General features: G+C 37.2%; 1 protein-coding gene across 2 annotated transcripts in view; it reads left to right on the top strand.

Moving 5' to 3' along the window:
- LOC118835857 (amyloid beta precursor protein) overlaps nucleotides 1-15,383 on the top strand; it is a 178,875-nt gene that overhangs the window by 117,320 nt on the left and 46,172 nt on the right. The window contains exon 7 of one of the 2 annotated variants that reach the window (XM_036743137.1): nucleotides 11,065-11,232. The exons of the other annotated variant lie outside the window; for it this stretch is intronic. Within the exon in view, the coding sequence (XP_036599032.1) occupies nucleotides 11,065-11,232 (168 nt within the window). The remainder of the gene's footprint in view (nucleotides 1-11,064; nucleotides 11,233-15,383) is intronic. 2 annotated transcript variants of the gene reach the window in all.

Here is a 15,383-nt window from a genome sequence, read left to right on the forward strand (position 1 = left end):
TAATGCCTGCTTTTATGTGGGTATGTGTTTGTATGTTTGTACATGTGTATGTATATGTGTCCATATATGTGTTTCCCATATACATGTGGGTTTGTGTTTTTAGTATGTTTTACAAATATATAAACACATGCATGTGTGTAGAAAGTTAGATTATGATCTGGGAAAAATATTTTTGGACTTATTGGACTCAGCAGTTGTTTGCAAAGAATGTATGCTAAATATCTTAATGAAGTATAAAATCCAGTTAGGATGACTTGGTTTGCTGACAAAGCATAATGATTATTGGATAAGTGCTGCATTCATAAGTGCACTAAGCTGCATATGTGAGAAATGTTCCCACTTTCTTCTTGTCTCCACAGTTTGCTTTTAAAGAAGTAATAGATGCTTTAAAAATGAATGTTAAAAATTATTTTTACATATCATCGAGGGAGAATAAAATACTGCTTAAAAAAATCATTATTTTAAACCCTTAGATTTTTTTTTCCTTCCTCTTTCCTCTCAGGTAAAATCATAAGTGTTTTTATACTATCTACAGTTACTTGATTTTGAATTTCACTTTCTATCTCTTCCTGCTATATTGTCTTGGTAATACATAGAAATATTGATCATTTGTATAGGTTTATTTTATATCCTGCGACTTGCTGAAGTTTTTCATTGTTTCAGTTAGGCTTTCGATTGACAATCCAGAGTTTTTTAAATATACCGTTAAATCATTTGCAAAAAGTTATATAGTTATAAAAGTTATAGTATTGTTTTTCTTTATCTATATTCATTCTCTTGATTTCTTATTCTTTTTTTATCACTATAGTTCTCATTTCTAGTATGATGCTGAATATCAATGGTGATAATGGAAATAACTGACTTCGCTCCTCATCTTAATAAAAAGGCTTCTAGCTTGTCCCCATTATAGATGCTGCTTGCTCTTGGCTTCAGACAGATACCACCAACTAGATGGCTCAGTGGATAGAGCACTGGGCCTGGACTCAGGAAGATCTGAGTTCAAATCCAACCTCAGACACTTGCTAAATGTGTGATGCTGGGCAAGTCACTTAACCTCTGTTTGCCTTAACCCAATGAAGGAGGAAATGGCTAATCACTCCAGTATCTTTGCCACAAAACCCCATAGACCAGTGATAGAGAACCTGTGGCCTTGGCACTACACTTGGCCCTCTAGATTCTCAAGTGCAGCCCTTTAACTGAATCCAAACTTCAAAAAACAAATCCCCTTAATAAAAGGATTTGTCCTGTGAAGTCTGGACTAAGTCAGAGGGCCACATGTGACCTTAAGACCACAGTTTCCTTACCCCTGCCATAGACAGCATTATCATGCTGTGGTTCATGGGATTACAAAGAGTTGGATACAGTTGAATGACACATATTTATTTTAGTACAACTCAACTCTGAATCCATCTGGCCCTGTTTTTTTGTTTTGTTTTGTTTTTGTTTGAGTGTTTTTGGGATTTTTTGCAGGGAATTGGGGGCAGGGTGGGTAGGTGGAATTTTGTAGGTGGAGGGGAGTTCATTTATGAATTGTGCAATTTCTTTTTCTAAGATAAGCTTATTTAAATATTCTATTTTCTGTTCTGTGGTCTGGGCAGTTTTTATATTTTTTTCAAATTAGTCATCCACTGCATTGGCATGTAGTTAGGAAAAATAGCCCCTACATAATATCCCCTTGTAAAAATATGAACAATTTAATCATATTTAATCCCTTATGATTTTTCACTCATGTTTATCTTTTTATGCTTCCTTTGACTTCTGCTTGTCAGATTTTATACTTGGCTCTGGGCTTTTCATCAGTAGTGCTTAGAAGCCCTGTAATTCATTAAAGATCCACTTTCTACCCTGTGGAAATTGACTGTTTTCCTGGATATGCTATTGTTGTTTGTAAGCTTAGATCTTTTGCTTTCTGGAATACCATACTCTAAGCTTTACGCTCCTGTGTGGCTGCTAAATCTTGTGTGATCCTGACTGTGACTCCTCTGTATTTGAATTCTTTTTTGTTGCTTGCAGTAATTTTCCATCTTTACCTAGGACCTCCAGATTTGGCTATAATAGTCCTAGGAATATTTTTTTTTTAGTTGATGGGTAGTCTGGTGATTCTTAAATTCTCTTTCCTTGATTTGTTTTCTAGGTCATTTTTTTTCCTATGAGATATTTCACCCTTTCTTCTATTTGGGTAGGGAAGAGAAGAGAATTGTCTTTATTTTACTATTTTTTGATATCTCATGCAGTTGTTAGTTTCCATTTGGCCAAATATAATTTTCTTTTTTTTATTAGCTATTTATTTTTAGTTTTCAACATTCATTTCCATAAGTTTTAAATTTTCTCCCCCTCCCTCTCCAAGATGGCCTGCAATTTGATATAGGCTCCACATATAAATTCCTCTTAAACATATTTTCACATTAATCATGTTGTGTAGAAGAATTATAATGGATGGAAGAAATAACAAGAAAGAAAAAAACAAAACAAAACAAAAGTAGTCTGCTTCACTCTACATTCAGACTCCATAGTTCTTTCTCTGGATGTGGATGGCATTTTCCATCATAAGTCCTTTGGAATTGTTTTAGGTCCTTGCATTGCTGAGAAAGGCTAAGTCTATCAAAATCAGTCATTGCACACTGTGGCTGTAACTGTGTACAATGTCCTCCTGGTTCTGCTCAATTCACTCAGCATCAATTCATATAAGTCTTTCCAGGTTTTTCTGAAGTCCGCCTGTTCATCGTTTCTTATAGCACAATAATATTCCATTACATTCATTTATCACAACTTGTTCAGCCATTCCTCAGTTGATGGGCATTCCCTTGATTTCCAGTTCTTTGGCCAAATATAATTTTTAAGGAATTATTTTCTTCAGTAAGATTTTGTACCTCCTTTTCCAAGCTGTTAATTCTCTTTTCATGTCTTCCTTCCCTATCATATGAAAAACAATTACAGAATAAAGAGAACACATTAACTCTAATGGTGGATAACCTGAAGCTTCAGAAATTGAGAAAGCTTCCTGTGCTATACTTCCAAACTTAGTAAAGACATAGGTCTATTTTTCTGACATTTTGTATAGTCAATATTTTTTTCCCTCTATAGCTCTGATTTAGTTTTTAACTCTTGCTTTAACTCTTCTAGAAATTCTTATTAACTTGTGTCCAAGCTGCATTTTTCTGTAGGGCTTTGTTTGTATTTGCTTTTGAGTAATTTTCTTTTGTGAGATAGATATAGATATAGAGATATATACAGATAGATATAGATATAGAAATATATATATATAAGAGTGTGTGTGTGTGTGTGTGTGTGTGTGTGTGTTAGAGAGTATTAGTTTATGTCTTGTGTTTCCTAGTCATCTTCTTAGTTCTCGATGGTGGCATTCTTTTTTGTCTGTCTATTCTTCCAGGCTACTTCTTGACTTTGGATTCTTTGTTAGTGCTTGGCTCTGCATACTTCTAAGAAGAGGGCATATCTGTCCTGAGCTTCAAACGTCTTACATCCTTCTGCTGCTTTCACAGCTCTGGTTATGAGCCTGCAAGCTTTCAGTGCTCTTCAAGTGCTATAATCTTGGGCAAGATCTGCTTACTGCCCTCCTGCTTTAAGCCCTTCAGTTTCCTGCCACAGGTTTGGGTCTCTTGACTTCTACTTGTATAGGAGTCTCAGTAGAACCTTCCTGTGGCAGTTTGACTACAGACCTAAGCACTAGGCAGAAGTCTAGAACTATGTTTTTGTCATACTCATACGATAAGAGCCCTGCTTTCCTGTTCCCAGAACTTGTTCCTTACTCAGGCTAAGACCCATTCTCATGATCACTCTTGATCTGTAACCCAAAACTGAGGAACAGGGGAAAGAGCTACTAGACAGTACTTGTTCCTGCACCCAGCACAAATTCAGGGATCCCCTTGGATTTCTTTCTGCCCTTGTGCCCTGTCCTAGCCCTCTTTTAGTCTCTTGGTGCCAAAATGCTGCATACAGTGTGCACCACTGACCAGACCCCAGTCCTAGTGTCTACGGATCTCTCTATCTCCCCAAGCCTCCTTGAGCTTGAAAAAATTACTCACTGGAAATTTTTCTTAGGTTTCCCAATTAGAATTCTGTCTAGTACATTGTTGAGAAGGGGCAGTGGAGTGCTAACTTGTCCTGCTTCCTCTCATTCTGCTATCTTGCCACCCCCCCACCCCCCCCCCCCCCCCCCCCCCCCCCCCCCCCCCCCCCCCCCCGTTGCTTGCTTCTGAACTTGACTCCTCTTTAATTACACTGATTAAAGACTGCAGCAGCTCCCTACCTCAGAAAACCACACATGGAATCAGTTCCCTTCCTCATTCCAACCTGGATCAGGACCCAAAACTGAGTAGCTGCATCTTTTTCTGTCACATTGCTCTGGTATGTGTCTTCAGCCTTTCTTCCCCAGCCTCTTCCTGGGCATTGGAGTGTTCCACATGGCTTATTGATCCTGGCTAGACCCCATTCCCCCTATCTGAAGACCTCTCTGTTTTGCTAAGCTGTCTTGGTCTAGAAGAAAATTACTCACATTCCTTTTTTATGGACTTCCCTATCAGGATTTTGCTTAGTGCATTTTCTAGTTTTTTTTTGCGGGGAGTTTTGGTTACAACTTGTTATACTACTTCATACTACTCTTTCATCTTGACTTCATCCCCTACCCTACCTACTAAATACTTTTACATTTTTCTTCAAGGACCCTTTTTTGCATGTGATTTTATTGCATTGTCATTGGTAAATTATGTGCTCAGTATTTCTGCTTTTCTACATATTTTGGCCACAGCACGTGGTCTTTTTGTAAATATGCTATGTGAAGCCAAGCAATATGTCAATTCCTTTTTATTTTCTTTCAGTGATCACCAAAGATATATTATCTTTAATTCTTCTAAAACTTTATCAATGTCCTTAAATTCTTTATTGTTTATCTTTTTGTTAGATTTGCCTAGGTCTGACAGGGGTACTTTGATGCCCCCTCCTGTTATTTCCTATCTATTTCTCCCTTCAATTAACTTTTCCTTTATATTCAGTTTCTATGATATTTGGTCCATATATATTAAATATCGGTTGATTATTTATGGTGGATTTAAGCAAAATATAAATTCCCTGGTTATCTTTTTATCATTTCTGTACTTAATGTTACCTCATTTGAAATCATAATGACTATACTTTTTCTTAATTCATCTAAAAATATAATAAATTTTCAGGAGGCAAAGCCAAGATGGATGACTTAGCAATTTTGTCGAGCTCTCCCAACTCACCCCTCTAAAGAACTTTAAAAAGTATGTCTAACCAAATTCTCAGAAGTTAATCAACAAAAAGTCACAGTGAGTCATTTTTCCAGCTCATAGCAGAAAGAGAGGTCTAACAACACTGTGGGGTTAGAGCTAGGCCAGAACATGGTACACAATTGTCTGTGGGCCTTAAAGTGTAGAAATGACTGATTACCCTTGCAAGGGAACATAAGGGCTACTTGGATAAGGACCAGAGTACAGACCATGAAGGCAATGACTAGACCACACCCCGGATCATACCACTTTAGAAGCTTCAAAAAATTTACAGAACAACATACCTTGCTGTGAAAAGAGCAGGATTTAAAAGCCTGAATCTCAGGCCAATCACTCCTACCCCCCAGAGGTGAGCAGAACCCAACTCTAACATAAAGTCCAAAATCAAGAAATAGGTTGTAAAATGAGCAAACAACAACAAAAAAATCTGACCATAAAAAGCTGCTACAGCAACAGGGAAGCTCAAGACACAGGCTCAGAAAAAGACAATTTAAAAACCTCTGTAAGCAAAGCCCCCACAGAAAAATTTAGATTGGACACAAGCTCAACAAGAATCGCTAGAACTAAAGATAGATATTTAAAAAGAGCAAAAAAAAGTATTTTAAATATCAGTTGTAGATGAAAAATTGGAAAAAGATGAGAGTAATGTAAGACAATTATGAAAGGAGAATTAACAGCTTGGTAAAAGCAGCAAACTTAAATTGAAGAAAATAATTGCTTAAAAATCAGAATTAGCTAAATGATAACTGAGTTTTGAAAAAATACTGAAGAAAATAAGTCCCCCCAAATTATAATTGATCAAGTGGAAGATGATGACTACATGAGACATCAAGAAACAAAATCAAAACAAAGAAAATGTAAAATATCTCATAGGAAAACCAATCTAGAAAAATGGATCAAAGAGAGATTATTTAAGAATTACTGGATTACCTGAAAGCCATAATTTAAAAAAAAAAGCCTAGACATCATATTTCAAGAAATTATCGAGGAAAACTGCTCAGATTTCTTAGAACCAGAAGGCAGAGTAGAAATTGAATGAATCTGCCAATCAACTCTTGCAAGAGATTCCAAAATGAAAACTCCCAGGAATATTATAACCAAATTCCAGAGTTTTTAGGTCAAGGAGAAACTACTTCAGGCAGTCAAAACCAATTCAAAGATCACAGGTCCAGATCAAGATCACAAAAGATTTAGCAGCTACCTGGAAAAAGGAACTCAGAATATGACATTCTGGAAGGCAAAAAAGCTAGAATCACAACCAGTAACCTACCCAACAAAACTGAGTATAATCCTTCAGGGGGAAAAATAGACGTTTAACAAAATAGAAGACTTTTAAACATTCGTGATGAAAAAAATCAGAGTTGACTAGAAAATCTGACAAGCATAAGACTCGAGAAACCCAACAAGATAGACATGATATAGAAATCATAAGAAATTTAATATGGTTAAATTATTTACGTTGCCAAATAGGAAGATGATACATGTAACCCCCAATAACTTCATGGAATTTGGAAGGAGTCAATTTAGACAGAAGGCATAGGTGTTAATCTACTATGTTGAGATGATCTCAAAAGAAGAATGGAAAGGTTAAAAGGGGATGCACTGGGAAAGGGGGTGAGGGAGAGGAAGAATGGGGGAAATTATCTCACATAAAAGAGATGGGCAAGCAGGAGTTTTTAAAATAGAAGGGAAAATGGGGAGAGGGACAGGCAGTGCTTGACCCTCATTCTCTTCTGATCTGGTACAAAGAAGGATGAATTTCTATACACCCACATTTGGGTATAGAAATTCATCTCACGCAACAGGGAAGCAAGAGGTGAAGGGGCTGGGGGAGGGGTGGTAAAAGGGAAGATAGATCGAGGGAGGCAAACCAGATTTCCAAGGAGGAAACAGATTTAAAAAAGAGAAGGATAAACAGAAGAGAACAGGATGGAGGGAAACACACACTTAGCAGTCATAACTGAATGTGAATGGGATGAACTCATCCATAAAACAGAAGATAGTAGAATGGATTAAAAACCAGAATCCAACAATATGTTGTTTACAAGAGACACACTTGAAGCAGAAAGACACGCACAGAGTTAAAATAAAGGGCTGGAGCAGAATCTCTTATGCTTCATCTGAAACAAAAAAGTCAAGGGTAGCAATCATGATCTTAGACAAACCAAAAGTAAATACAGACCGAGTTTAAAAAAAAAAAAAGATAATCAGGGAGACTATGTTTCACCAAAAGGTACCATAGACAGTGAATTAATATCAATACTGAACATTTATGGACCAACCGGCATTCTAAAGTATAATAAATTTTGCTCCAGCCCTTCATTTTTAACTACATGAATCTTTATGTTTTAAGTATTTCTTGAAAGCAACAGATTGTTATATTCTGTTTACCCTTCATCATTACCAGCTTACTTAGATTGGTGGTTTTTTGCATCAGCCTTTACTTAATGCCAAATGAAAGGAATGAGGATGATGATGATGGTAACGATAATGAATCTAATGGTGATGATGCATTACTGCTCATTGCAATCCCAAAATGGCCTCAGGGAAAGTCTAGTTTTATTACAGTCACAAGCCTGCTCTCGAAAGCTTTCTAAAATAGATAGCCTAACTCTGGGAGAAAGGCAAAATATTCCCCTGAATTTTATATTTATCTACATTTACCCCCTTCATAAGGGGGTATCAACTCATCTTCCTGAAAGCCAAAGAGGACATTTCGGGGGATAGATAGCGTGCCTGGAATGTATGAAGGAAATTGGGAGGACATGGGAGAAGTTATTATTGAACTGATCCTTCTACCCAACCCCTGGCTTGCCTGAGGATGTGTATCACCCTGAAGGCGAGGTGGTAGTCAAGAGATCAGGAAAGATGGCGCGGGTCAGGCAGAACCGGAGAAGGGAAAAGTTTATCTCAGGCTGAAGTACAAGTTGCAAATTGGAGTATTACAAACACTTAGCTCCTGTTTTCCAGATATAATTTTACTCTTGTTTTGGAGCAGAGACATCCTTTAAATCCTACTGTTTCGATAGCCAGATTTCTGTTCCCGTTTGCTACAGGAACCAAATTGCTTGGTACAATTTTTCATTAGACTCTCATTTTAACCTTCTGACCAAATTAAGATTTTTGGTGACACCAAAGATTTTGGTGACAGCAGTTCTCTCTAGGATCCCTTATGATTTTGATTGTAATTTGTTTTTCCTCCCTTAATTAGAAATTGCATTTTGTATAATTCACCTTGAGTGTTTTATTTGTTACTACCTAATGCCTAGAATTGAATTTTGCGTCATAGCCACGCCAAGCCCAAAGGATGGAATGTCTTAGGGCTTTGTTCCTCCTGCCCAGACCTGGACCTTAAGGAGGGTCACCATTAGTCACAGAGTTGGAATGGGGAAAGACTGAATGAATTAAGGCCCACTTTTCATGAATCCTATGTATGCTTGTACTGAGAAGGAAATGTAGCTTATCAGACCTAATGTACTCTTCATCCTTTGTAGGATGCAGTATCGACCTGGATACCTGCAGCTGTTAATGAAAATCCTTGCTGAGTGTTTATGTTTTATCAAAGTTGATTTGTTAGTTTTTGTTTGTCTTCAGTCTTCGTCATTGCTTCAGTCTCTTTAGATCTGGACCCTATTTCCAGATGTAATTTTATAGGTGTTTTGGAGCTGAGATATCCTTCAAATCCTACTGTTTTGATAGCCAGGTTTCTGTTCCTGGTTGCTGTCCTATTTTTCTTCTCTCTACTCACCCAGCCATCACACTAACTGAGGCCCTCATCGCCTCTCATCTATACTGTAGTACTAGTTTTCTCATTCTTATTTTCCCTGCCTCAGATAATTCTCTACCCTAATCCATTTTCCACACAGCTTCCAAAATGAGATCCCTCAAGTGGTGATCTGAGCCTCACTCCATAAAATCCAGTGGCTCCCTGTTACCTCTAACATCAGATATAAGAATCCCTTGACATTTAAAGCTTTTCACATCTGTTTTTTTCTCTCTCTCTCTTTAGCCTTCTTTTACTTTACTCCCCTTTACACAGTACACAATCTAGCAGTATTTGCCCACTTGCTGTGCCTCACACATGACATTCAGTCTCCTCCACACCTTTGCACTGGCTTTCCCACCTTCTTGGAAGGCCCTGCCTCCTCACCATGTGCATCCCAAGGCTTGACTTAAGGCTCAGACCAAACTCCACCTCTGTAGATTGGTGTCCCTAGGCCCCTGTCTACTCTGTATTTTTCATGTACCTAATTATTTACATGTTGTCTCCCCCATGAGAATGTAAACTTGAATATATGGACACTAGTTTAGGGTTTGTTTTTTGTTTGTTTGCTTGCTTGCTTTCTTTGTTTTTTCCTTTCTTATTATCTCCAGAAATTAGTGCCAAGCCTAGCATAAACATTTAAGAGATAGGATTAGGGACTTAGCATGTGATTTCATTGGGATTCTTAGAAGAATTGTTTTGTCAATGTATGTTGGCACCTTCTCTGCAATCTGTAGTCTTAAAAACCTGCTTAAAGCTCGGAAAGTTCAAGTAACTTAACCAGGGAACACATAACCGGTATGTCTTAGATAAAGGACTTGGATCTTATTTATTCAAATGCTAGTTTTCTTGGGACATCTAGATAGCACAATGGAGAGAGTGCTGGGCCTTGACTCACAAAGACCTGAGTTCATATCCAGCCTCAGTTGCTTTTAGCCTTCTGACCCTGGGCAAGTCATTTAGCTGCTGTCTGAGCCAGTTTCCTCAACTGTAAGATGGGAATTGTAATAGCACCTAATTCAGAGGGTTGTTGTAAAGTTCAAATGAGATGTTTGTAAAATGCACTTAACCCAGATCCTGGCACAGAGTAGGCTCTTACTAAATGTCTTTCTTCTCTGTTCACTGTTCCCTGCTGCCTCTATTCTTTGATTTATGCACCTGTCCTAAGACAAATGCATACTAATACAAACTCATTCATAATATATTTCTTCAGAGTTCTTGCACTCTTAATGTTTAAATGTGTTTTCCTGTTTGGAACATTATTGGTAAAGGGTCATATTTACATAAGTAGATATTGGGATGCTCAAATGCAGAGTCCAGGTTTGCCATTCGAAGACCAAAATTCTGTGCAATTCAGTTTTAAGGTTTTGCTGCATATAAAACATGTCACTTAATCTTCCTGAACCTCCATTTCCTCATGTGTTTAAGATAAGGTGGTTGGACTAGATGAGCGCTGATGTCCTTTCCAACTGTACCTCTGTGGTCCTATGAGTTCCATGTGCAGCACACAAAAGTACAGTGGATGTACTGGCTCCTGGTGAAAAATGAGAAGTGCATATAATATTCAAAACATACTTTTATGTTTTAGCCAACAGCTCTTTTGGGAAAATCACTGTATGAAAGGGAAAGAATAAAGTCCTAGATCGCTGATAAAATAATCTTCTCACATCAGGAGTAGTCAGAATTTTAATGTCTGTTTTGATTATTTTAATTCAAGATTTTGATTTACAGATGCTTTCTCTCATTTGATATTAATCTTACAAGAGCTAAAAGTATTATTGCCTTTGACAGTATTCCCTTTTATCCTTTTGGGAGTTACATTAATTAAATCATATAAGAAATATGCTCCTTTGTTTCAGTTATTTTTTTAAAGCATACAAAGTAATCGAATTACCTAGGGAGTGCATTGATAATTGCTTCCCAGCAATCTCAAATATGGATTCATACAATAAGGTAAATAAATATGTATACTTGAATAGTGAGCAAAAACCATTTTCATGCTAAATGTAGTTCCTCCGCATATCCTATAATTAGAGGTGTGCTCTGAACAAGCTGAGACTGGTCCTTGTCGAGCAATGGTCTCCCGTTGGTACTTTGATGTGACTGAAAGGAAGTGCGCACCATTTTTTTACGGCGGATGTGGTGGAAACCGAAACAACTTTGGCACTGAGGAATACTGCATGGCAGTCTGTGGCAGCATCAGTAAGTGGATCCTTTCTCAAGCATGTGGCCATCTCACTCTCTTGCCACTGACTCTGCTCTTTGCAACAAATCTATTTTTCTGATTCCTGAGAAGGGGTCTGTTGCTACCACTAACAATACATCTATCAACTTTTGTAATTTCCCAATCTGTGCAGTATTTTTAGTCATTAGCACCTGTCTCCTTCTTTCTCTAATAAAGTATGACAGTGGATATATCCTTTATAAGCTGTTGCAGACCTTTCAGGTCTTTGGCCTTAAAGGAAATATCATGGGATCATGATACTTTCCCCCCCTTCAAGCTTTCATCCTATATCTCTCCTTTCATTCTCAGCCAAACTCCTAGAAAAAGCTGTTTATACTTGTATTATTTCTATCTTGTAATGTAAAACCTTGAATTTATTTTGTTTTTATTTATCATGTATATTTACATGTGAGCCCAATAATATATAAGCTCCTTGGGACCAGGAATTATTTCATTCCTTATATATCAATCCCCAGCACATCGTACAGTGCCTGGCACATAGTAGGAACTTAATAAATGTTTGTTGATTGATTAACAGATGCTATGTACTTTTCAACCAGACAAGTATCATAAGGTATTTTTTACATTGAATAGGTTTATATGGACCTCATCTCCTTTTTGTTCATTGTTTCTCTTAATAATCAGATTCTGAAAGGAAAAAAAATCATCAGTCCTTGCTTATGTAACTTTAAGAACTTTGAAACCAAATTTCAGAGAGAAATTGAATTAATAAGTACATGTGTTAGACCCACCATTTGGGTCTCACTTTTGAGGAATTAAAGAATCTCAGAATTAGATGAGACCTCAAGTCATTTAGTTTAACCCATACCTGGACTGGAATCCCTTCTACAACATCCGTCTCCAGCTTCCCTTACCAAACATCCAGCACGATCTTGCTCTTCAGTCTTGTGAGACTAATAGTTATCATTTCTTTACTGGTATATCTGCAGAAGTGTGCCATTATTAATCTTCCTCTCTACAGAAATAGGCAAAACAGTGGGAAGATGTGGTTGTAAAAAATAGCATCTTCCTATTCAGCAAAACATCTAATATTGAACTTTTTCACTTGTAAAGGTGGTGCTATCATAGCTTTTTAGCCCCTTTCTCTAGTGATAGAATAATATGGGTACTTTGGGTAGCATAAGTATAGACTTATCTGAAAAATGGTAAATCAACTAGTTAACTCCTTATGGTTCTTTTTTAGAGTTCTCTAATTTGATCATTTCAACTGCTAGTTCAAAGTTCTTTCACTTTCAAACAACGGAATTAAGTAAGCTAAAGAGTATAATATGGAACACAGTGGGTGATTTTGTTGGTTGCTCTGTCTAGAACAAAGAATTTTTGCTGGTGATTCTAACTGGTTCTAACCATCGCAGTAGATTTTTCTGTCCTGTTTGCAACAATTTTATCTTTTTAGACAAAAGGGAATTTGTTTTCATGAATATTGTGTTATTTACTTGTTGCAAGATAGAAGTTTTGTGTGTCTGAATTGTTTTTCATTTGATCCTAAGACTTAAAAATATGGTTCATGGAGCATTTTCTTCAATCCTTTTTTTCACATTTACTCTTTCCATTCAACCTATATTAATAGACATCAACAACTACCATTTACTTACTATGTAGTAAAATGGGTCCTTTGGAACTCCGAGCATTTTATTGTGATTTTTTAAAAATAATATTCTTGAAAGGTACAGGTATCACTAGTGTAATGAATGTTACTGTAGGCTTATATCCTAAGATGGAGTACAGATAAATTGTTACAAGCAAAACTTGGTATAGATGAAAATTAAAAATTAGGTCACCTGGAAAAATAATCACAGACCTATCAGTTTTAACTGAGACCCAGTAATCATAGAGGTATATGTAAAGGGGTGAAATGGAAAAGCATCAACAGCAGTCACTAGTATAAGATTGAGTAGATGCGATAATAATGATTTTTTAAAATTTACTAAAAGAAAAGTCGAAGTATATAGTAGCTGTTCTGAGTTTTGTTGTGTTATCTGATTTATTCCTTATATATTTTTCAATCCAATATAGAGCCCGTACATATGTTCTTCCCTTTCAGGAATCATGATCATGAAGATTTCTTGGCTGTTTTTTCTTTTTTCTCTATGGTATTTCTTCTTCATTGAATTTTTGTGTCTCTTTTATCATTTGGCCAATTCTGTCTTTTTAAAGTGTCATTTTCTTGAGTATTTTTTGGTGCTGTTAATTCTTTTTTGTAATTTTCTTGCATTACTGTCATTTCTTTTCCCCATTTTTCCTCTACCACTCATATATCTTTTTGTAACTCTTCGAAGAATTCTTGTTGGGCTTCTGTCCAATTAGCATTTACCTTTTGAGTCTTTGCTTGTAGTTGTTTATGATGTCGTCTTCTTCTGAGTTTGTGTATTGATATTCCCTGCCATTGTAGTAGCTTTTTATGGTAAGTTTCATTTTTCCAGCCTATTTCTTGACTTTGAATTTTATGTTAAAGTTGGGTTCTACTTCCCAGGGATTGGGGAGGCACTGTCCCAAACTTCAGGCTTTTTTCATATTGCTGTTTTCAGAACTAGTTCTGGGCTTCTGCAAGTTTTTGGTGCTTCCAAGGTGATGTGACATGGGGAAAGGTGTAGTCACTGCTCTCCTGGTCTGCGCTCCAGCTTTTACCCAGAAAGGGCCCTTGCTCCCCTTGTTCCTAGCCACAAGTCCTAGTGCTTCTCTTGTCCCTGGGACTGTGACCACATCCCTTGCTCTTCTGTAGCTACAAGCACTAACACTCCTCTCCACTGTGGAACTGTGACCCAGAACTGCATATGGGCAATAGAGTTGCTAAGTCCTATGCCTAGTGACAGCATAGGGTCCCCTATAATCCCTCTCTGACCAGTTGTCCAGCACCCTTATCATCTCTGGGCTGAGAGCTCCCAAAGCTGCTGCCTCCCAGACCTATGGCTGGTGTTACCACAACCTTCACTCCAAGCCAGCCCCCACCCTGGTTCACAGACTTCCCCTTCCCCATTTTATGCTTCTTTAAAGATGGGGAAAATATCTCACCCTGACCCTTTGTTGGCTCCATCACTCAAAAATTTAATTTGAGGCATTATTTTAAAGTTGTTCGGAGGGAAGTATTGGGAGAGTTTGTCTGGATTGCTGCCTCTACTCTGCCATCTTGGCTCTGTCTTCCATAGTGTCTCAAAAATTTCTCACTACTCCATAGGAACCCCTTCTGAAAAAATGGAGTTAAATATATAATACACATCATCATTTGGGGCAGTAGGAAAATATGACTGACATAAATATCACATATAACATCACTGTATATTACAAAACTTTGGTATCTTAAGCCTTTCTCTTCTAAATAGTTTTCTCATTTTGTTCCTTTTGTATGTGGTTATTATGTCTAACTTTATCAGGTGGAATTAGATGTCAGTGGTGAGAGCAATGAACATTGAGATACCACTGGCAAGCACATAGTTTAATTTTATATATGTATGTATGTATATATGTATATCTTTTATGTTCCTTATAAAGTTTGGAAGAAGATATATTTCCTTTAAAAAAATCAAATGTCTTCCTAGAAAATGGTTCTTTGTTCCAAGGTTATTATGGGAACTCCAATTTTTTTTTAACTGTTTTGGTTTAATTGTTAAGGTAGCAAAGTTCAGAGAGACCATATCCATAAGTAACTGACCTCTCATAATAGAGGTGCAGTATGATACAGAGAATGATATGAACATCTGTTATGGCTTCAGTAGAAGCTTTTGTGATCCAGGAGATGTGGGAGCCCTGTGCCTGGAGAAAGGAAGGTCTGAGTTCAAATGTGACTTCAGATGTTTAGCTGTGTGAACGGGGACAAATCGCTCAGCCTCTCTCTGATTCAAATTCCTCAGCTATAAAATGAAGATAATGATAGCACCTACCTCTCAGAGTTGTTGTGAGAAACAAATGAGTTAATATTCGTAAAGCATTTAGCACAGTGCTTGGCACACAGTAGGTGTCATTTGAATGCTAGTTGTTATTATAGAACCAGAGGCATACTAAATTTCACATGTTGGAGGTGGAAGGTGGGACAAGCCATTTTAATTTTTTTTGTTTGCCTCAAGGTGGAGTTCCCAACATTTTACGCATCTTTAATGTCCATTTTATGCTT

Source organism: Trichosurus vulpecula, chromosome 2 (assembly GCF_011100635.1).
Source record: "Trichosurus vulpecula isolate mTriVul1 chromosome 2, mTriVul1.pri, whole genome shotgun sequence".
NCBI classification, from domain to species: Eukaryota; Metazoa; Chordata; class Mammalia; order Diprotodontia; family Phalangeridae; genus Trichosurus; species Trichosurus vulpecula.